The sequence below is a fragment of the Dasypus novemcinctus genome, chromosome 9, assembly GCF_030445035.2.
Source record: "Dasypus novemcinctus isolate mDasNov1 chromosome 9, mDasNov1.1.hap2, whole genome shotgun sequence".
Classification (NCBI taxonomy): Eukaryota; Metazoa; Chordata; class Mammalia; order Cingulata; family Dasypodidae; genus Dasypus; species Dasypus novemcinctus.
Genome location: NC_080681.1, coordinates 96,627,523 through 96,650,594, shown reverse-complemented (window position 1 = coordinate 96,650,594; position 23,072 = coordinate 96,627,523). Strand labels below are relative to the sequence as shown.

At 46.6% G+C, this 23,072-nt stretch overlaps 1 protein-coding gene and 1 long non-coding RNA gene across 2 annotated transcripts; one reads left to right on the top strand and one right to left on the bottom strand.

Moving 5' to 3' along the window:
- The first annotated feature begins 1,077 nt into the window (after window positions 1-1,077).
- UTP11 (UTP11 small subunit processome component) lies at window positions 1,078-13,735 on the top strand. The gene is made up of 8 exons (XM_004467111.5): window positions 1,078-1,243; window positions 6,112-6,173; window positions 7,371-7,473; window positions 7,857-7,970; window positions 8,424-8,517; window positions 8,814-8,944; window positions 10,824-10,934; window positions 11,682-13,735. Exons 1-8 carry the CDS (start codon window positions 1,181-1,183, stop codon window positions 11,763-11,765), a joined length of 762 nt encoding a protein of 253 aa, XP_004467168.1. The 5' UTR covers window positions 1,078-1,180; the 3' UTR covers window positions 11,766-13,735.
- A 4,795-nt stretch (window positions 13,736-18,530) lies between these two features.
- On the bottom strand, window positions 18,531-22,164 carry LOC131279915 (uncharacterized). Its single transcript, XR_009187415.2, has 2 exons — window positions 21,953-22,164; window positions 18,531-18,923 (listed from the first exon to the last, which is right to left on the bottom strand). It is a non-coding gene; the product is annotated as an uncharacterized lncRNA (long non-coding RNA).
- Between the last annotated feature and the right edge of the window lie 908 nt (window positions 22,165-23,072).

Below are 23,072 nucleotides of genomic sequence, written 5' to 3'. Positions count from 1 at the left end.
CTACTGGACTGACATCTCCAGGACCTGAGGAGAGGACTTCTTCAGAACTTCTCAGCTGCAGAGCTAATCCCTGTCATGTGTAATGGACTCAGTTAGCAGAACCTACTGAAGGTCAGCTTCATGTTAGGGAAAGGAAACCAAAGGCCTCTGGAATGCTCTGCTGTCCCCAAGCTTCTCTTTAGCCTTAGAGGCAGGTTTGGTGATAATAATAACAAGAATAGCTCCAATTTATTGTGAATTTGCTAAGGGGTGAGCACTGCATTAAGCACGGTACATATATTATTTCATTTAATCCCCACAACGATCCCGTGGGTAGAGTATTATTATTATGTCCATTTTACAGATGGGAAGACCGAGGCTTAGAGATGCTAACTTTGCCTTGTTTGGTAGCAGAGTTAGGATTCTAACATATCTCTGTGGTCCACGGTCCTAACCATTACATAGTATTGCCTCTGACACTAATTCTATCACATAGGGGAGTGTAAGGGACTCAGAATTTTATAACCACTGCCATTATGTGATCCCCTTCAACCGTTGTTCACAGCTATGACTCCTCACACTGTGAACCCTTGACAGCCCTTTGAGGCAAGCAGTGCATGCTATTATTATCCTTGTTTTATGGATGAGAAAAATGATGCTCATTAAATGAAGTCAAGTGATTTGCCAGAAGCCACATAGCCAGTAAGTGGCAGAGCCAGATATAGCTTTAAAGACTCTTGTCTCGCTATAAAGTGCTCTTCCCAGTACACTGTAAATAACACATCACCCTTAGCTTTAAATACACCGCCCGAATGGCGCAACCGGAGCAGAGGGTTGGGGGTCGCGCATGCGCAAACGCCTAGCCCCGCTCAGCAAGCGAGCAATGTCAGCCACGTGTTCCCAGGTGCCAACTCGGAGCTGAGCGCTAAGGCTCACGTGGACCGGCTCTGGCGTATAAGAACAAGCTTCTGTAGAGTCATGAGGCTAGACCTAAGAAACTACGCTTCCCAGAAGGCGCCTGAGGAGGCAGTCTTACAAAAGGACGTATTTCCGGAAAAGCAGGCCCTGGATTGGCTGGAGAGAGGAAGTGGGCGGTTCAACTGTGGTGGCTGCGCCTGTTTCCGGTACGGACTGTGGGCTCGGCTGCTGAGGCGGTGTGGAACCGCCTTCGTCCACGGAGTTTTTCTTGGCGTGAGAAGATATGGCGGCGGCTTTTCGGAAGGCGGCTAAGTCCCGGCAGCGGGAACACCGAGAGCGAAGTCAGGTAGGACCGCCAGCCTCCATGAGTGCTGGCCCATGGGCCCCAGCGCCTGCTTTCGCCCCAGCCTCCCCGGTTCTGGCCCTGGCTGTACTTAAATGCTGCATGTAAATGAATGTAAATGTATGGTAATACCACCAGCCTGATTAGGGTGGAGCCTCACGGTGGGAGGGACTGGGGCCCCTCACTGCTTCCTGGTCTTTGTGGATAATCAGACCTACCTTGCAGGGTTTCAGTAAAGTAATTAAGTGAAGATAATACCAGTAATGTACTTGACCTTCCCTGAGAAAGTTGAGGTCAAAGCTGATAGAGCTTGTAAGTGGCCCGACTGAGATCGGAATGTACATCTAATGCTTGGCTCTGCTCGCTGTATATGTGGCCGTGACAGAAGGGATTGGTGTAATTAATACAGTGTCATCATCATGCGTGGGCTTTGTGGTTAATGAAGATATGTCATGTATGATTATGTTTATGCTTCACCCTGTAATGTTGGTGTTTTCTGTCCCCATTGTATAGGTGAAGAAACTGAGGTCCAGAGAGCAAAAGTGTGTCCAGTCACAAACCTTAAATTCAGGCAGAACAGTTGTAGGATTTTTCTAGAGAGTGTTTCTTTGTGAAGAGATTGAATGGATATTCAGAATTTCTTAAATGTAGAATCACGTAATTCACTCTACTGTTCAGGTTTCAACATATTTCAGATTTAGAAAGGCTCTTGGAGATACCTGATCAACAGTCATTTTATAGATGGGGAAGTGAGGGGAAGGGATTTATCTAGTGCAGATTGGCTAGAACTAAGATCTCTTGACCACAGTTTGGTTTTCCTACTTAAGACATTTTTCAGACTTTTTTTTTATTGTATTTTTTTGAAGATACATAGATCACAAAAAATGTTACGTTAAAAAATATAAGAGGCAAGATGGTGGCTGTGTGAGCTTGCCTGGGCCCACTGGATGGAATGGAGGAGAGTATGGGCCATGATGTGGACCATTGTCTATGAGGTGCAGAGGTGCCCAAAGATGTACTTACCAAATCCAATGGATGTGTCATGATGATGGGAACGAGTGTTGTTGGGGGGGGAGAGGGGTGGTGGGGGGGTGGGGTTGAATGGGACCTCACATATATATATATTTTTAATGTAATATTATTACAAAGTCAATAAAAAAAAAATATAAGAATTGTGACTAGTGATAGAAGAAATTGTATCATTGACATGGAGAAAGTGGCCACAGTAGTTGCTGCGGGCAGGGAGAGGGAAGAAGAGGTGTAATGAGGGGGCAGTTTTGGGCCTTGGAGTTGTCCTAAATGATATTGTAGGGTCAGATGCTGGACATTATATATCCTTCCATAACCCACTGAATGTACTGGGGGACAGTGTGAACTACAGGGTAAACTATTATCCATGTTGTGCAGCAGTGCTCCAAAATGTGTTCGCTGAGTGTGATGAGTGTGCTACAATGGTGGGGGAGGTTGTTGGTGTGGGAGGAGTAGGGTGGGGGGGTGGGGAGTGGGTTGTATGGGAATCTCTTATTTTTTTTTTTAATGTAACTTTCTATGTGATCTATTAACTTTAATAAGAAAAAGTGTTAAAATATATAAGAGGTTCCCATATACCCCCCTTTATCAGACCTTTATTGCACACTTGCTGTGCCTGGGAGCAACAGTGTAATTTGGCACCTTTAGGAGACTTAGATGTGGATAGATCCAAAAGTAATAATAGCTGTAAGTGCTCATGTGTGCTAGAGCCACACAATATGCAAAGCACATTCATATCTCATTTAAGGCTTAAAACAGCCATGTGAAAGTAGATACTATTATTTTTTCACATTTTTAGCTGAAGAAACTAAAGGTCATCTAGGTTAAGCAATTTGCCCAAATATATGCAGTTCTAGCAGGCAAGTGGCAAAGCCAGGAAACAGGTGTTTTGACTCCAGAGGCTACTAAAAATTGAATGAAGAGGCAACCTCGTAAGAGATGGCACATAAAAAAGACCAACTGAGGAATCTGAGTAGGAAGAGTAGAGATGATAAGAGAAAGCATTTTGGTGAGACTTGTTAGACTTGGAAGGCAATGATAATAGCTGTCACTTTTGAGCACTCAAAACTACGTGTTAGACACAGTCCTATATGCTTTACAGTGATGATCTCATATAATCCTACAGCATACCTATGAGATAGTTGTGGTTTATCTTCATTTTACAAATGAGGAATGTGATGCCTAGAGAGATTGAATAACATGTCCAAAGTCAAAATTGTAAGGGTTGATTTGGATTAGTAGAGAAGGGAGAGGGGCTTTCCAGGCTGACTTTGAGCACAGCGTGGATCATTTTCTCTGAGCAGGAATAAAGGGTCTTTGTGGGACAGGTGATGAGAAGGCCATGGTGGAAAAGTGGGTAAATACATTGACAAGACTGTTCCCTATTGGGATGAAGTTTGGACTTTATCCTGTAGGTCCTTCAGTGAGGCAGTAGGAGAACTGTTGAAGATACTTTGTATGGAGAGTGTGTGTGTTATAATGTAAACAATATTTCAGATGCAATGCTAGGTTTCCTTTTATAATGCAGATGTACATCCAAGTGAACATGACAAAACTTGAGACTTCTGCCTCATATTGCTCTTTTTTTTTTTTTTTTATTTTTTTATTTTTTTATTTTTTTATTTTTTTATTTTTTATTGACTTTGTAATAATATTACATTAAAAATATATATGTGAGGTCCCATTCAATCCCACCCCCCCACCCCCCCTCTCCCCCCCCCCCCAACAACACTCGTTCCCATCATCATGACACATCCATTGGATTTGGTAAGTACATCTTTGGGCACCTCTGCACCTCATATACATTGGTTCACATCATGGCCCATACTCTCCTCTATTCCATCATGTAGGCCCTGTGAGGATTTACAATGTCCGGTGATTACCTCTGAAGCACCATCCAGGGCAGCTCCATGTCCCGAAGACGCCTCCACCTCTCATCTCTTCCTGCCTTTCCCCATACCCTTTGTCCATTATGTCCACTTTTCCCAATCCAATGCCACCTCTTCTATGTGGACACTGGATTGGTTGTGTCCATTGCACCTTTATGTCAAGAGGAGGCTCAGATTCCACCTGGATGCTGGATGCAATCCTCCCATTTTCAGTTGTAATCACTCTAGGCTCCATGGTGTGGTGGTTGTCCTTCTTCACCTCCATCTTAGCTGAGTGTGGTAAGTCCAATAAATCAGATTGTAGGTGCTGGAGTCTGTTGAGGCTCAGGATCTGGCTATCACATTGTCAGTCCAGAGATTCAAATCCCCTAAATATATCTTAAACCCCAACATTAACTGCACCTCCAGCACATTAGCATGAAAGTCTTATGAAGGGAGATCCCATCTGAGTCCAGATTCATCACACATAAACACCATTTCCAAAGAGGGGCCATCTGCCCTGGTAGTTAACCCCATCGGCCATGACCATAACTCCCATGGGTCTCTTTAGCCCTCAAAGGAACCAATATCTGGGGGTTGTATCTGCTTTATCTGTCTCTCTGACTCTGCTCAGTTGTGCATGAGGGCAAACCTTCTGCCAGCCTCCAGACTCTTTTTTAGAAACTCGTAGCCATCATATTGCTCTTTTGACACTTGAGTTTTCCCTTTTCCACTCTCAACCTTTCATTGTCTGTTATAATTAAAAATTGTCAGGGGGGCGGTTTGGAGTGTTATTTCAAATATTTGGTTATTTACTGTATCACTTGAAGGACAAAATATGAGAAAGGTGACTGTTAAAAATTCCACCCAAATTAACAAGTTTAAACAATAGAGAAGTGAAGTTATGCAGAAGTCAAAATTATTCAAAGCAGAAAGGGATGCTCTAGTGAGGTGGTGAAGAGCACACCTGTGCTCTAGATAGAAAGGGTTCTAGTTCTAGCTTTGCCGTTAATTAATTCTTCGTTCTTGGGCATATTGTCCTTAAACCTCATTCCCTTTTTGGAAAACGGGTAATAATAGTGTCTGCTTTATTTACTTGCCACAGTTGTGGAAACTAAATGAGATGGTATGTAATGAGTTTAGTACATTGCCTTGTAATAGATTAAGTGCTTAGTAAATATTGTCTATTATGATGATGGAGGCAAGCATCTGGCCCAGACCCTAATTTATAGTAAGTGCTCAACAAATTGTAGCTTGCTAATAACACGGTTTACTCTTTATATCATCCATACTATCTAGGTTCTGTGTCAGAGAAAGTGTTTCCTGTCATGCTTGATTTTCTCTCATACCTTGTAGCACAGGCAAGTAGCAATAACAGTAACAGTAAACATTTGCCTGCACCTGCTGTTTGCCAGGCTGCAGCCACCTCCACTTACAGAGGCTCATTTAACCCTCAAAATAACCCTGTGAAGTAGGTACCATTATTTTACAGTTAGGAAACTGCAACTCAGAGAAGTTAAGTGACTTGCACAAGGTTACAGATTGTTAAAAAGTAAAGCTTGGACTTGAACCCTAGTCTCCAGACTTTAAATTTAGCTCTCTTACCACAGTTGCCTCCCTGCTACTATATTTTCCCTTCATAGTAGTTTATAAATCCTTGGATTAAGGTTGTAGTAATTTTAGTACAACTGGCAACTGCTTGCTTAGTGCCGAGTCATTGTTTTCTCTCTCTGTCCTTAATAGGCCAAGAAAACTACTATGGGACCTCTTGGCACCTGTGTGGTCACTCTCATCCTTGTACAGAGCCCAGTTGGGGGAGGGAAGGGAGGGAAAAGGGTAATGGATTTGGTTTCAAGGACGTACATTTACTGAGCACTCTAGAGACCCTCAGTTCTCACCATCAGACGTCATGTTGATTTGAGTGTATGTTTGCTGAGGAAACTAAGCACTTTTTTTTTGTCTTTTGTCTTCTAGCCTGGCTTTCGAAAACATCTGGGCCTGCTGGAGAAAAAGAAAGATTACAAACTTCGTGCAGAGTGAGTTCAGTCTCTGGTGGAGGTGCTGCCAAGAAGGCTGCGCTGCAGCTGAACTGCCTGAGTGTCCAACAGGGGATAATTTCCTGCTGTTAAGGAAAGGGCCAAGGCTCTGGCAGCCTGTCAGATACTTTTTTGTGACTCCTAACTTTTCTCTTTGTTTAGGCAGAGTGATATTTATTTAACTGTAGTTGCATTGTGAAGTTTTTTTATTATGTTGCTCCAGATCATTCTCTCATAGTGACTTTGATTTGCCTTTGCCTTGGTGTTTGAGCCAAAAGCTGAATCTTTTTTCTCTCCCTTTTCTTGAAGTGCAAGATATAATCTAAAATTCCATTTGTTGAGTCTCTTACATCACCATGTGTGTGGTATGGAATGAAGAATTGTGAAAGATGGATTCATGAGACTGAGCGTGGGTGATAATGAACTCTGAAAGCATTTTATAAAACAATTATCCCTATTCTTCTTCTTCTTAAGCACTTTATTTGCAAAACATATTATGATTATTTATTAGCCATGCATGTCAGTTGAGGTCCTTCTTATGCTTCTGGTACAGATGGCGATGGATTAAGTGGATTGCTGTGGGTCCCAGCGTTTTTAAAGCTAATAATAACAATTGGGTGCTGATACTGGGCAAGGTAGCATTCTAAGAGATATACAATATTATACTCATTCATTCCAGCCAACAAACTTCTAGGGTAGGTTCCTATTATCCCCATTTTACACATAAAATTAGTATGTAGTGGTTAAGTAACTTACCCAGGGATACTCAGCCAGAAGTGGAAAAGTCAAGTTTTGAACCCAAACAGTTGCCTCCCCTCCCCCCCAAGTGGGCTCCAGAGTCCACGATTCTAGTCGCTATGCTGTACTGCACTGTATAGTTTCTGAATTGTATTTTGTTCCTTGGTGCCCAGGCTTACACTAGAACCTTGTCTAAGGAGTTATTAATCATCCTTTGATTGGCGTCTCCTTGTAATGATATGAAACGTGTGAAGTGGGGACAGTTAATTTCAAATAGGTTTGGTAGGTTTGTTAGATTGTGGACCCTCCAGAGACAGGACCCCAACGTCAATGACATTGTTTATCAGAACAGTCATTGCTTTGGCTTTTTGGGTTTCATTTTGTGTGAACTCTTGCATACCTGTAAAGTTTGCTCATTGTGTTCTTTTTGCTATGAACCTTGTTTAATCTACTTTTTAGTGACTACCGAAAAAAACAAGAATATCTCAAAGCTCTCCGGAAGAAAGCCCTTGAGAAAAATCCAGATGAATTCTACTATAAAATGACTCGGGTTCAGCTCCAGGTGGGTGCCTCAAACCAGTGGTCAGTTGGTGTTTTGAGTTCCAATTGTTGGAAAATAGGAATGGGGGGAGATGGACAGGAAGGATGACTGGCCTTAATTTAACCCTTCTCTGATTGGTCTTGGTGGTCTTGGTCAAGTCAGGATCCAGGGCAAACCTGCCTCCTTATGGGCTGCATGCATTTCTGTTTCTGCATACTAATTGTCTTTTACTTGGAGCCATTCTAAGATTGGTTGACTGGAGGTGCTAAACTGAATGTGTACCTTGGGGGCTATTGCCATTAGCATATATAGCATTTGGTTGACTTGGTTCCAACCATGAATTATACCAACAACTTAATGATTTTAATCTAATAGCAAATGTATCTTTTCAATTTGGATTTTAGGATGGAGTTCATGTTATTAAGGAGACTAAGGAAGAAGTAACTTCTGAACAGCTGAAATTGATGAAAACTCAGGATGTCAAATATATAGAAATGAAAAGGGTTGCAGAAGCTAAGGTAACAATTGAAATTCTTTTTTATGCGTTTTTGTTGGCTAAGAAAGGAAACAAATCCATCAAATCTCAAGTCATAAGTTGATTTCTTCTGGCATATAAAATTTTAAAGTGTGCTTAATCGTGATAATGAATTAGTAGTGTAATTAGCATGGTGAAATAGAATTCAAGTTTGGGAGTGAGACAGACCTAAGTTGAAATCTAGCTTTGCCATTTACCAGCCCCATGGTTATAGACAACCTCCCTGAAGCTGTTTCCCCATTTCTGTCTCATAGGCAATTTTGTATAATGCCTAGCCGAGTATCTGCACTAAAATTTACCAAGCTTGGTAAATTTTAGTGCAGACAAATCCTTTGCTGCCTGGTGATAATGATGTGCAATGGACTATAATTTTGGAATTCACTTCGGATACCCGAGAAGAACCCAGTATAAATTGAGAAAATATTCTTTTTTCTAGAAAATCGAAAGACTAAAATCAGAGCTCCATCTGCTGGATTTCCAGGGGAAACAACAGAACAAGCATGTGTTCTTTTTTGATAGCAAAAAAGAAGGTATGAAATGTTTGAAGGTTTCCAGGGCAATCTGGCATTTTGGTTTGTGTTGTTTGGTGTTAGAGGCAGACTTTGGGCAGTGCTTTAATTTTTTAAAATTTTATTTTATTTCTCTCTGCACTCCCCACCCCCGTTGTCTGTTCTCTGTGTCTATTTGCTGCGTCTTCTTTGTCCGCTTCTGTTGTTGTCAGCGGCACGGGAATCTGTATTTTTTTGTTGTGTTATCTTGCTGTGTCAACTCTCCAGGGATCATTTCTATAGTTGGACAGTGCTTTAAAAATCATCTTAACTTTTAGTTGAACAGTTTGATATTGCAACTCACCTGCGAACAGCCCCGGAACTAGTCGACAGAGTCTTTAATAGACCTACAGTAGAGACCTTGCAGAAGGAAAAAGTGAAAGGAGTTACCCATCAGAGTAAATTGAAGGTAATTTTCTCTGTTGTTCTTCAGATTTGAATTTGGAGGAATCTCAGTTCCTTTTTTGTCACTGCATTTAAAGTAATTATTTGTGGAAAACTCACTAAGTTCCCTCAGAAAAATGGAAGGGGGACATGATGATATGCTGATGGGGATGAAGGTGAAGGAGGATTCCTTCGTCTCTCGAGACTGGAGGATATGCATGTAGCATAGTGATCAGGATCCTAGGTTCTGGCCTGTAGATCTGGTTTTGAATCCTAGCACCAACCCTGTGTTTTGTGCTTTAATGCTTGTAACAGATGCCAGATGTTCTTTAAAATGCACAGAAAGGAGGGGACACCAAAGATTAAGGGGTTTGGAATATTTCGATAGTCCACCCTTAGCAGTGAATACACAAAGCAAAAGATCTTTTTATATCGTGCTAATGATTATAACCAAAATTTTGTATTTGACTTTTCTTTTATGGTGCTTTCCATTATACCGTAACTGGATTTGTGTAGTAGACGTGCTTTTTCTCAAAGCCTTCTGGTTGAACTCTCACTTCTGACTGATTCGCTTTTAAAAAAATTGCTGTCAATGTGTTTCAAGCAGACAGCTGTTCTGTTTTGATTTGAATCATTTACACTGCATCAGCTTTGCTTCCAATGTTTAATTTCACAGCAGTTTTCTCTAGCTCAGAGGCAGCTAAACTTGCTTTAGTAATATAAATACTCCTAATTAGTTTGACTATATTGGGTAATCCCATAAATTTGACAGTGTGTGCAATAAAGTGGAAACAAAAGCTGTCTGAAACCACTGCTGTGAGACTATGCTAGAATCGGTGAATTGTTGAAGTCTGACGCCCAGTAATATTCCCCCCAATGTACTTCCAGCTGAGCAGCTGGTTGACTAGTGTTCTTGTGATAACCCTGTTTGTCATTTAGTTGTATTTTCAATTAGTTGTGTCACTGATACTTCTCAGGTATCGTGGAAGTCCCTAGAAAGATTAGTATCCCAAGCTTGAGTGTAGAATAGCTTGGCTTGAGAAGTTGGGAAGGTTTGGGAAAGTGTGGGTCTTGTCATTTTTATGTAAAAGTTTTGTTTCTTTTGATTTGTTTAAAGCAAAGTTATTTTTATTAAGGGGCTGCTGATGGGTAGGTTTGGTGTGTAACGAGGAGGAGGTGGGCAGTCCATGAATGGGTTTCAGGAGGTCTATGAACAACCCAACTCCCCGCCCCCACTGAAATTTTTGCAAATGGGTATATATGTTTGCACACATTTGTAGAAAGACATATGCACATTTATCCCAAGAAAGGATCCGAAACTTTCATCAGTTTCTCATAGGTTTATGATTTTCCCCAGTTTAAGGGCCATTGGTATTTGAAGAGTCATTACCAGTGTGAATTCTCAGGACAGCTTCTGCTGAAAAAGTTCTTTTGCTCCTGAGTTCTGAGGATTCTCAGTTCTCAACACTCTGCCTGGTGTCCCTTTTTCTCTTTTCCATTCACTTAGTTTCTAGGGTTTCCAGGACTGGTTCATCCCCTGCCATCACCTCAGATAATCAGGGAGCTCAGACACAAAGACTGAAGCAGTTTAATGTAGTAGTGGAAAGATTCTTGGGATTTGTGAGACTTACTGCTGACTCTATTCCAGGTGAACCCTGTGTCATTGGGCCTCAATTTCTGCATTTGCAAAACGGCAGGTTTTGATAAGATGGTGTCTGAGGGTCCTTTCACCTCTAGAATATAATGTTTCTAAAACAGACAACTTTATATAGTATCTCACTGTGCTGATTCTGTAATAAGAAGGGAGTCGAAGCCATTTGTGTGTTTGGCCTTAAGTGGATTAAAAATAGTTTCTTAATTTTTATTCTTTTAATTTTATTGAAAACGTGTATTTTCTTCTGCAGCGGATAGCTAAAGAAAGGCAAAAGCAGTATAACTGCCTGGCACAGCGGATTGAACGAGAGAAGGAATTGTTTGTTATTGCCCAGAAAATTCAAACACGCAAAGATCTTCTGGTGAGGAAAGAGAAGGCTTCGACTGCTTTCTTTCTCGTTCTCTTTTTTTCTTTCTTGTAAAGGTCTTAACTGAGACTGGATTTCATCTGTGTAAATCAACCCCAGTGAAAATGTCTGCTCCTCAGGGGCAGTGGTTTGAGCCAATGTCTGTAACTCTGACAGTGTTGAAATGTTCCTTGATTAAGAAGGTAATAAGGGGGTTATTAGTCAGTGCTTTGGAACTGCAAAGGATAGGATCGGGTAGCATATGAACTTTATAGCTTATGAGTAGCTATCTGTAGCATATAAACAGGTTAACAAAAACGGTGCATGTCACTCATTGGTGTTTAAAAATAGACAACATTGTGTAGTTAAATAGCAGAGCTAAGGAATATAAGATAAGGAATATAAATTTCATATTATTATTCTTTCTTTAAATGTCACATTCTTCAGCTTTATAGATTATTTAGGTCAGCTTTTCTCATCAGGGGTTCTGTGAAAGAACTAAGCCCTACCAAAAAAATCATCTGGGTTCTATTTTTTCCCCAACTTTTCGAAGAACTGTACACAGCTAGTAGTACCATTATAGATGCCCAGGAGAGAAGTTAAGTCATTGCATGTAGGGGGGCCTTAAAGCATTAGAACTTTGTCTTTCCTAAACTTTGAGAAGGGCTGAATTAGGGATTTTTAAATAGGTAGTTTATTAATTTTCCTATTTTATAAAATCCTCTCCTATTGTTTACTGGTAACCTTTTTACTCTTTTGTAGGATAAAACTCAGAAAGTGAAGGTGAAGAAAGAAACAGTGAACTCTCCAGCTATTTACAAATTTCAGAGTCGTCGAAAACGTTGAAGTATTATAGATGAGTTTTGTTATTCATTCCACGTGAACAAGGATTCTGGTTTTTTTTCCTTAGTCACTTCAGATTTCTTAAGTCCAGATGGCATGTTTTTCTGTTTGTAGCCATAATTTATTGTAGATTTGACTTTTTTTTCATTATAAAAATTTATATTGATGTATATCATTCATACATAAATATACATAAACAACAGATGTATAGTAAAAGTTGTGAAATTAAAAACAAAAATGCCTAACATCGTACAGGGCTACCATACATCACCCCACCACCAGTACCTTGCATTGTTGTGAAACATTTGTTACAAATTATGAAAGAGTATCCTCAAAGTATTACTACCAACTATAGTCCATATCTTACATTTGATGTCTTTTTCCCCCAACTGTATTATTTTTTTGTTCATAAACCATACAGTTTATCTAAAGTGTAGAATCAGTGGCATTTGGTATAATCACAGAGTTGTGCATTCATCCCTTCAATATTAGAACATTTTCATTACTCCAAAAAAGAAAAAAAAAGACAAACCCATATGTTATAATGCTATTAATTATAAATCCTCTTGTAGATTTTACTTTTTTTTTTATGGGTTGCCATTTAAACTTTTTTTAAAAATTTGTTTTATTTCTCTCCCCTTCCCCCCCACCCCCGCAGATGTCTGTTCTCTGTGTCTATTTGCTGCTTTGTCTTCTTTGTCCGCTTCTGTTGTTGTCAGCGGCATGGGAATCTGTGTTTCTTTTTGTTGCATTGTCTTGTTGTGTCAGCTCTCCATGTGTGCGACACCATTCCTGGGCAGGTTGTACTTTTGCACTGGGCGGCTCTCCTTTTGGGGCATACTCCTTGTGCGCGGGGCTCCCCTATGTGGGGGGCACCCCTGCGTGGCATGGCACTCCTTGCGCGCATCAGCACTGCACGTGGGCCAGCTCCACACGGGTCAAGGAGGCCCGGGGTTTGAACCGCGAACCTCCCATGTGGTAGATGGACACTCCAACCACTGGGCCAAGTCTGCTTCCCTCTTTTTTTTTTTTAAAGGAGGTATCAAGGATTGAACCCGAGACTTTGTACGTGGGAAGCGGGAGCCCAATCACTGTGCTACTCCTGGTCCCCTAGATTTTAGTTTCGATGTCTTTCTATAAATTTCATTAAAGTGTTTTCCCCCTTTTTATTGTTTTGGGGTGTGAAATCTCTCTTAAACGTAAAAAAAACTTGTGTTCATTATGTAGGTCAAGTAACTTCATTACACCAACTTTGGAAAATAGATTAATTTAGCCCTAGTCCCAATACTTGTTTAAGAACAACAAATATTTATTGTATACTTACTGTGCTAGGAGCTGGAGCTATGGAGGTGAACTATGAGCATTCTGGTTTATTTCCTCTGTTTTGTAAAGCCATGTACCACCTTTGCTTATGTTTTTGTGATTTGTACAGTAATTTATATCCTGCATTTTTACCTAACATGAATCACTGACTTATAGGTTTTTTGTTTTTAAAAGATTTATTATTTCTCTCCCCTTCCACCCTGCCCCCCAGCCCCAGTTGTCTGTTCTCTGTGTCTGTTTGTCTGCTTCTGTTGTCAGCAGTACGGGAATCTGTGTTTCTTTTTGTTGTGTCATCTTGCTGTGTCAGCTCTCCGTGTGTGTGGTGCCATTCCTGGGCAGGCTGCACTTTTGTTTCATGCTGGGTGGCTCTCCTTATGGGGTGCACTCTTTGCGCGTGGAGCTCCCCTACGTGGGGACACCCCTGCGTGGCACGGCACTCCTTGTGTGCATCAGCGCTGTGCATGGGCCAGCTGCACACAGGTCAAGGAGGCCCAGGGTTTGAACCATGGACCTCCCATGTGGTAGACGGACGCCCTAACCACTGGGCCAAGTCCGCTTCCCTTATATTGTTAAATCACTAAATTTTTAAAAAGTAATATATGCTCATAGTAAAAATTAAAACACATTTTCAATAAATGTTTTATTCAGTGGATAGTCTGATTTTATTGGCTATTTAGGTGGCTTCATAAATTATCCAAGGAGGAAGTTTTTTTCTCATACTTTTCCAGCTGGTAGTACAAATAGAAACCCATGGAACCAGGAACTCACAGAGGCAACTCTAGTCACAAAGCACAAATCAGAAAAGACCAGGCTCTCTGTTCCTGTCCTCTGTTCTGGTCAGCTTGTGCTTCCAAGGCTGAAAAAGGCTTAGTAGACCCCCTCAGTCTGTGGGTACAGAGCCTAGGGTATGCATGGTAGCTTCCTTTTCCTGGAGTTTCACCCTTCTCTTCCCTGCCCAAATAGGGATCGTAGGCTGAGGCCTGTCAGGACAGGACTGAGCATGTATAGACTGGATGTGGTAGGAGAGCAGAGCAGGAATTTGGGAGGCTTCTCACACCTCACCAGTGCCTTGAAGAGGGAACAGCTGTGTGGATTTTAAATGAGTTTTTATTTGTAATCATTGTTATTAAGTGCCTGTGATTTCCTGGTTCCTGTACAAAGCCTGGAGTGAAAGCCTGTCCTCAGTGTGTACCAATGGAATTTGGATCAGTCGACCCTTGAAAACAGGAAGAATGGCCCAGGAAAGAAGCCTGCAGCTTTTGCCTCCTGGAAGTGCTTCCCAGTTTGTGTTTAACTGCCTACCTGGGCCATGCTGAGCTCAGTAAATGTTGAGTCTCAGGACCTGTAGGTCCCAACCCAGGGAAGGGGCGTGTCATAGCGGGGTGGGACAAAGGACTGAGCAGACCAAGGAGAAGTCTCTTTCAGGGGCAAAATGGCTTGATATTGTTGCTCTTGCCGTTTTATTCTATTCTGGGGTGGGGAGAGGTAGTAGAGCCAAAAATGTCTTGTGAAGCATACTGCCCGCACAAAGGTACATCCACTTCATTAGGCTTTCACATAGACATCACCCACAATCCATCCCTCAAACAGGTACATGCACACATCACTAGGGTTTCATGTACACAGGGTTCGCACAGGTAGGTGCACAATGATTCTTGAAGAGGTACATGCACAGGCCACAAAGCAGGGAAGTCCATCCTCTTGGAGTACCGTTTACGTTCCAGGCCAGGGGTAATCAGAGAACTAAGGGGATAAGGCTAGATGTCCTGAATTGCTATAGACTGAAGCCTGGCTGTGAGGCCCAAGGGTTCTAAGGGAAGAAATTGGCTGCCCATTGTAACTGAAGACAGAGGCTCCAGCCTCATTGGTCCTGAAAATAGGCCAAGGTTTTGATGCTTTGACACTCAATGGGACCTCTGAGGCGGCGGACTTGGCCCAGAGGTTAGGGCGTCCGTCTACCACATGGTAGGTCCGTGGTTCAAACCCTGGGCTTCCTTGACCTGTGTGGGGCTGGCCTATGCACAGTGCTGATGCGCGGAAGGAGTGCCCTGCCACGGGGTGGCGGGGGGAGGAGCCCCACCCCACATGCAAGGAGTGCGCCCTGTAAGGAGAGCCGCCCAGTGCGAAAGAAAGTGCAGCCTGCCCAGGAATGGCGTGCACACATGGAGAACTGACACAGCAAGATGACGCAACAAAAAGAAACACAGATTCCCATGCCGCTGACAACAGAAACGGACAAAGGAGATGCAGCAAATAGAGAAGGAGAGAGAAATAAAAATAAATCTTAAAAAAAAAAAAGGGACCTCTGAGACTCCTGGCTCATGCTGGGGAAAGGGAGAGAGCATTGTTCTCTTAGGATCCACCTGTGCAGGCCCAGGGAGTGGCTTGGGCTGTTGGTGGTATCCTGCCCTGGCTGTGCCAAGGGAATTATGGGCAGCCCACAGGGATGGGGAGCATTTCTGTGAGTGAGGACTCTTGTCAGGTTCAGGTCTGGACTGCCTCCCCCTACCCCCAGGTCTGCCCAGCAAAGAGTCAACAAGAGCAGCCTGGTGTCAGGTCTGTTGCCATGCTTAAGGGTCCTTCTAACCAAGGTGGGAGAGGTTCAAGCTCTAGCTTTATTCTGGAATAAAACCTTTTACTGACTCCTTTTATATTTAGAGGAAACCGATTCCTGGTGACAGGCTGGAAAGGGCCCAGCAGGTGGAGCTGCTGCCCCTTTGCTGGGATTAGATTTGCAGGGTACTGGTGTCCACCCACCCTGTACACTTTACTTCTGTCAGAAGCTTCCTTGTACTCCGTGGGTGGTTTGTGTGCATTTGTCTGTTGGATTTAGTGCCATAGGAGAAAGTTCCTATGAAAAAAGATTTTCTCCTGATCTTGAGATTAGTTTGACCCGTAAGAAGAGGAGGCAGAAAAGGGCTTTCCCTGTGGAGTCATTTGTAGTCTTTCCTAGGGCTCTTTCCTTAAAGGTTCCATCAAGACATGGTGAGGGTCTCCCCACGTGCAGTTTTGAGTGTTTGTTTATATCTACCCGTCTCTCCCCATGCTGCTGGCCTTGGGGCATTGAGCAATTAGAGCTGCACGTCCCCCAGCAGGGAAGGCAGCCAGCAACACAGGCTTGCTCTGCCTACCTGTGCAGGCTGGTGAGGCCAGGGCCTGTTGGGACTTGAAATAGTGAGGCAAGTAGGTGTGTGGTGCTGGTCTCCTTTCCTCCTCAGACTGTCCCAGTGTGTCATTTCTAGGAGCTTTACATACAAAGTGTAGGGGGAGGATGGGCTGAAGCTTGAATGTGAGCCCTAGCACAGAGCCCCAGGTGACTGGAGGAATTGGGGGCAAACCTGAGTACCGCATTAGGAGGGCTGAGCCTGCAGATTGCTAAGGCTTGTGCGGCTGCCTCCTGGGGTCAGAGAGTGTGCTCTCTCCAGCCTGCCGGGTCACAGGGCCTCCCTGTTGGCAGTGCTTCCACACAGCTTCATGGGTCAGCCTCAGCAGAAAGTGCAGGGAATTGTCAGAGAGAAGCCATGAAACGATGAGAGGCAGAGATTCCTTTCCCAAGCCCACTCACTACCTTAGAGTTAGGAGGCTAGAAGAGGCTGCCCAGTTCATGCTTCTGCTTGTTCTCCTTTCCTAAACTGCCCTGGACAGAGGGGGGGGTGGGGGGGGGTGGGGATCTCACCTGCTTTTTAGACTACCTACAAGGAATCTCCCTTTTCCCCATTCCTGGATCCATTATCATTACATTTGGGAAGTCTTAATCTCTCCTAACCGAAGTTTATAACTTTTTACTTGATGGAACCTAGTAATGGCAATGACCTCTCTCGTATAAGGGGAGCAAACTGCTTGGTGTCCTTCAGCCATATGATCTGAGCCCTCCGCTTCTGCAAGGGTGGAGGTAGAGGCCGGTCCAGAACAGAGCCAAGGACCTAGCTATTTCTAGGCAAGAGGGATTTATCCTGGGGACTGCTGTGTTTGGGGGTAAGAAGAAGAGGGAAGGAAACCCTTTCCTCTTCCTGTCTGTGACCTGATGGCCATGCTCAGATCAAAAGTGTTAATGAAACTGTAGTGCCCTAGAGGCAGCTGGGACCCGCCTCCCCTTCCCCTGACTCATTTACAGCTTTCTCCCACTTACCCCAAAGGCTTCTCTCTGAGGTGACAAATGCTGGGGTGGTAGTGGTGGTGGTGGTGGTGATGGTGGTTTCAGTTTTCATGTTTTCACATTACCCAGTGAGGGGGGGAAACCCCAAAAAACAAAACCTTTCCAAACCAAAAAAACCCGGCTTCTACAGCAGAAACGAGTCTTAAAGAGTGCTGAAAATTTCCCCATCCTCTCTCCTCTCTGCTTTGTGACACTGAGGCCAGTGATGGTGGGGGTTAAAAGGAGGGGGTTGGAGCCAAGCTGAGAGAGTACTGGGGACAGCCCCTATGGAGGTGGCAGCACCTGCCAGCCTGCTGAAAGGCAAGGGAGGACCTTTGCTGGCTCCTCCAGTTTTGGCTCCTGTGGCTTCTAGTCCGTGGGGTCTGGGGCTGCCAGGTCAGGATGGGGAGGGACCAGGGAACGGGGACATCCTCTCTCCTCCCATTTCACATCCAGTAGCTGATTCCACCCCCTGGAGTGCTATGGGAAAGGGGTCCCTCCTTAAGCACAGGCTCTTTGGGACAGCAGTGGTGTGAAGATAGAGGCTCTGGGTGTTGCCTCTTGTCTTATGGGCTGGTGGCATTACAAGCCCCCACCGCCTCACCAGGGGTACACGGCCTATATGGCAGATGGAGACTAGGCCGGCAGGGGCTGGGTGGGCTTTCTATTCTCAGCCTGGCTAATACGACAACCAGAGAGGCAGCGACAGGGCTAAATGTGTGCGTGGATGTGTCAGAGAGGATGTCCTGGCTTTGCCAGGCAGCTCTGGGGGAGAAGTAAAGAGGAGACCCCAAATGGAGTCTGTATCTTGGAGGCTCACCTGAGTTTGTGGTTTAGTGGCAGCAGGTGCTCAGGGCGCTGGTGCTGTCCACTTGCCTGGGCTTCTGGAGCTGCCTCTGTCCCCTGGAGCTGCCTTGGTTAGTTCTTCAGTGAAAGGGATGGTCCCTGAGGGGGGAGCCTCCGCTGCCGCTGGAGCCTGGTCTGCTTCACGCAGACCCCTGCCAGAGCTGGCGGCCTGGGCAGCAGCTCCTCCCAGAGGCTGCGCCCGTTTATTATGCGCTCCTGCTCCCTCACTGCTCAGGCAGGCAGCGGCCTTCATTAGCGGAGGAGCTGGGGTCTGTTTTGGCTGCCTCATCAGCATCAGTGAACTGCGTCCCTGCGAGATTTGATACAATTTAATTAACCTAATTAAAAGCTCTGATTGCAGAGATGATTGGGGTAGCGCCAGCAGCGACTGCATATTTATAATGAGCTGCAAGGTGTGGGACCGCAGCCAAACGCCACGCATCCTAATGAGCGGGAGCCGGGAGCCAGGGAGCGGGAGCGGGAACGTTTATTTTTGGCAACAATGCCCAGTTCCCCCCTGCCAGGGAGTCAGAGACCCAGGGAGCAGGGAAGGACCTGCCCACCGTGCTCTTCTGCACGAGGCAGAGCACAGCGTGTGCTCTCAAAGCATTCCTGGGCCTTCCGGCGCCCACCCGAACACCAGTGCCCGTGTCTTCTGCTGGCGGGTGGGGGCTGGGAGCCCCGCAGGGCACTTCTCCGGCCTCTTTCCATCTCTGGGACTCAGGTGCGCTTCAGAACCACGGGCCCGTGTGTGAGGGGAGTTGAGGCTCAGCAGAGCCACCACATTCCAAGGCTTCAGGGTTCTTGGGCTGTCTTCAAACTTGCCAAGGAAGAGTCAGAGGCTGATAGGACCAAGGCTGAGGGGATGGGTGGGAGTCAGGTAAGAGTTTGAATGTCCATGAGTGAGGGTGAGGGGCCTGGGCCTGGGGCAGGCAGGAGAAACAGGAGAGAGAAACCTTCCATGTACCCTGGAAGCCCCCATTGCCCATCCCAATCTCTTTGCTCCTTTCCCAGGAGCCTGCCCTGGAGAAGGGCAGCTCCCCTGGACTTGTCCTCTCTTCTCCCACTGCTTCTGTCTGGGGAGTCTTGGTTTGTCTGACTCAGCGTTTCCGCTGTAAATCACATCTAATAATAACGAGAGTTAGAGTGGTGGCAGAGATGCTGTGGGTGAAGGGGGCACCCGTGAGAAGGGGCACACATCCACAGGGGTAGATGTGTGCCAAGCAGGGAGCACGCTCTGGGGAGGCAGAAATGGGGGCTGGGCCCTGAAACCCACCCCCCAGGGGCCTTTGGGGGAGGAAGGTGGGAGCAGCCCTCGGCTCCACCCCCATCCCTGCTCTGGAGCTTCTGTAGGTCATGAGCTCACCCAGGCTGGCCCCCCCTGGTGCTTTTGAGTGCTGCCAGGACAAGATGAGATTTGTCCCCAGCCCACCTTGCAGAGCTGCAGCTGTTTAGCTCCCTTATCAATCTTCTCTGTGGGTTTAATCATCTCTCTGTCATCCTGCTGGGGCAGCCCTCCCTTTCTGGAGCCCCCAGAGGGGTGGGAGCGTCCCAGCCCAGCTTTCCTCCAAACCCCCTTCTTTAGACACAACCATCTTTCCCTACCTGACTTCTCTTGTTGGGGACAGAAGGTGAGCCAGGGTGGCTTTGGCCCAGGCTTAGTCTCAGGAGTGTGTGTGTGCCCATTTTTGTAAGGCATAGGCAGGGATTAGGGGTGGTAGCGGTGGCACTGGCAGAAAATCTGTTTTAGGTGGTTTCCCAAGATCTCTGACTCCATCCCAGGACAGGTAGGCAGGGAGGGTCTAGAGGCTGGTGATGAGTTCCTTCAGCCCAGATCCAGCAGATTCTTGTGAGGGCAGGGGGCATAGTACCCATCCCTCCTCCTTCCTCCCTCTGCCAACCCCTCGGGAGCTGTGTCCACCCCTGGCTCTCCAGCCAGCCAACTCTGGGCTCCTTTCCTGGGTGGGCCCAGTGGGACCAGGCCTCTTTGGAGCCTTGTTAGGGCTCAGGGGCCCGTGGGCTGGAACCATGAGCCCACAGCTTTGCGTGCATCTTGGGAAAGAGGATACCCAGGCGTCAATGGAGCCTGTGTTGTGCTCCAGGCTGGGAGCCAGGGCGCAAGGGGCTCTGGTGCCCATCCCAGTGCTGACGCGCAAGGTGACCTTCAGGGCAACTCTTTGGCCCTCTGGGTTTTGCTCTTTTCCCCTTCTCTCCCCCCAGAGCATTTGGGGAATGGGCAGTGAAGGAGTGGCAGGGGATGGTATCTGTGCCCCCTCAGAGGGACCATGGGAAAAAGGGCCCTTCCTTTCCTGCTCTCCACTCCCCACTCCAGGCACTCAGTGCAAAGGGAATGCCAACTCCTCCCCATTTCTCAAAAGGGAATGTAAAGTCCCAGAGAGGACAAGGACCCGGCCGAGCATCACCCAGCTCATCCTTAGACACCCTGAGGGGACCAAAGCTTCTGGAAGGGCACGGGTGGAGGGTGCTTGTTGGGTTCAGTGCAGGCTGGGCTCCAGAAGACAATGGCATGTTCATGGGGCTTTGGTCCTGGTCTCACATGACCTGACCGGGGGCTGTGGGGACCGCACGTGGCTGGGCAGCCTGGGCTGACCTTTGGTTGCTGGCTAGGGAAGAGAGGAAGCCATGAAGCTTTCCTGCCCACTCACAGCCCTGGGCACTCTGCCACCCCCACCCCAGGCACTGCCCTCTGGGCACACACACACTGTCTTCCACCTACCTCCTTCTTTTAGTCCTTCTCTTTCCTTCTCTTTGTTCCTCCATATGTGAGAGTGTGTGTATATTGTGTGTACACACGTGTGAGTGTGACGGGAGAGACACAGAGATGGAAAGACAGTGGGAGAAGAACACCCCTTTATGGTATCTTTTCAATCAGGGATAAAGATCTAGTTTCTTCCATCGTGGGGACAAAACCAGGGATGGGCCAAAGTATATGTGCATGTATGTCATGCATGCATGTGCACGGGCAGGTGTGGACATGTGCACAGGGTAAAGGAAAAAGAAGATTTTATTATTTTTTTTGGGGGGGTTTGTGTAACTATTGTAGTCAATTGAATTAACTACAAATTACCATTCAGTGAGGAAGCCAGGCATACCCATGCACACACTCACGTACACACACACGTTGAGTGTTACACACAGACAAGGTATACAGAGGGAAAGTCAAGATAGAGAGGGAAAGCAATATACTCCTAGGTACACCTGTGTTTCTTGAAGGGGTTTGGATTTATCTGTCCCTCTTCCTCCTTGCTCTCCAAGATATTCAGGGGGACGTAACAATGGGGGTTAGCTCGAGAGAATATTCTCCTAAAGTCCCCGGGGGCTTGAGGGCCAGGGCCTCTGGGATAGGCATCAGGTCCACAGTACTTGAGGAGCCCATGCTGACTCTGTCGTCCACCATTACAAATACCGTGTGAAGATTTTTTAATGAGTCCTCCGATTTTCCTGCTCGGGCCAGGCCACCTGTACACCCTCTTGGGGGCCCTGCTGAGTGTGCAGAGGGAAGCTAATCCCAGACCTGGGGCTAGATGGGATGGGGTGCCCAGATGTTGGCAGGGGGCGCCTGCAGGGAAGAAGGGGCAGCACATCTACCCTCACTCTTACTCTCTGAGCTTCTCTCACCAAATGAACAATTTCTAGTTGTTTGGCTGCGGATGGTTTCTGGATAATCCTACCTTTTTCTCCTCGCTCTCCCTCTTTGACCCCCCTCCCCACCCCCAGATATAATCCTATTAATCTATTAAACCCATTGGCTCCTGAGAAGGTTGGGCAGGAGTGGTCCTTAGAGCTAAAGCAGGAAGGGCAGGGGCTGGAGGGCTGGGCTGGGCTGGGGCTGGGGCTGGAGCAGGGGTTTAGAGCTGAAGCCGACCTGAGCGTGGACTCACGAAGGGGTGTTGGAGGTTGGGTAGGCCAGGCATCTCCTTCCATCTTGGCAGGATTCTGAGAAGCCTATTTTTGGAGTCCAAGGCGGATGTTCTCCTCCAAAGAAGACAATGTTTAGTGTCTGCTCTCCCCTTGGAGGGGCGGGTCAGGTCCCCTCCCCCAGCTCCCTACAGCGGAGCAGAGTCATATATCACTGAGGGGCCGGGGCTCCTAGATGTATTGCCCTAATACGTCGCTATAGCAACCCCACTCTAATCCTGCATTATTCTAATGTGGTCCCCCTCCCCACTGTGATGTATAGCTTGGGCCTCAGAGCTGCTAGCCCCCTTCTCCGAGAGTCTGCTCCAAGTACCCCAGGGATGGCAGGGTCGGAGCCCGGCTTGGTGGCCTTGGGCCCCGTCCTGCTTCTCCTCTCCCTGGGCATAGGTCCCTTTGTGAGGCTGGGTGTGGAGGTGGGGCTAGGCCCATCAGCCCACCCGCCCGCCTGCCCGGAGAAGGGAAGCAGCAGGCCATGCATCCTTGGCCCTGGCACACGAGTGCCTGACGCACCGACCCACGCCAGCCTACCCGGCCCTGGGACCTGAGGCCTTCGGGTTGGGGGCCAGGGCGGGACAATGGCTGCATTCCGGCTGTCGGCCACAGGCCCCCATTGTCCCCATGGACACTGCCTGCTTGAGGCCGCAATTCTGTCCCTCACCCACGTGGGGCGTAGGATGCTCCCTGGACCACTCCCCCGGGGCCCATAGAGGGGTGATTCATGGGGTGGCCAGGACAGAGCAGGCCCCAGCTGTGCCCAGATTCTGGGGGACATGAAGGGGGTGACTGAGGGTTGTTTGTGTCAGGGGAGGAGGAGTTGAATAGCCACAGGATTCAGGGCCTTGGACGCCAAGCCACGTCATCTCCTACCCCTCCTCATGTGTGGGCCGGTCAGAGAGGCCCCATTGTCAGAGCAGCAGGCCCACCCAGGCTGGAAGGGGAGTGAGAACCGAGAGGGGGCAACCTTCGCGCTGGGAGGGCCCACGGACTGCCCTTCACACTACATTGGTGGGGAAACAGAGGTCCAAAGAATGGCAGGATCTTGCTTAAGGTCACACAATTAGGTGGTG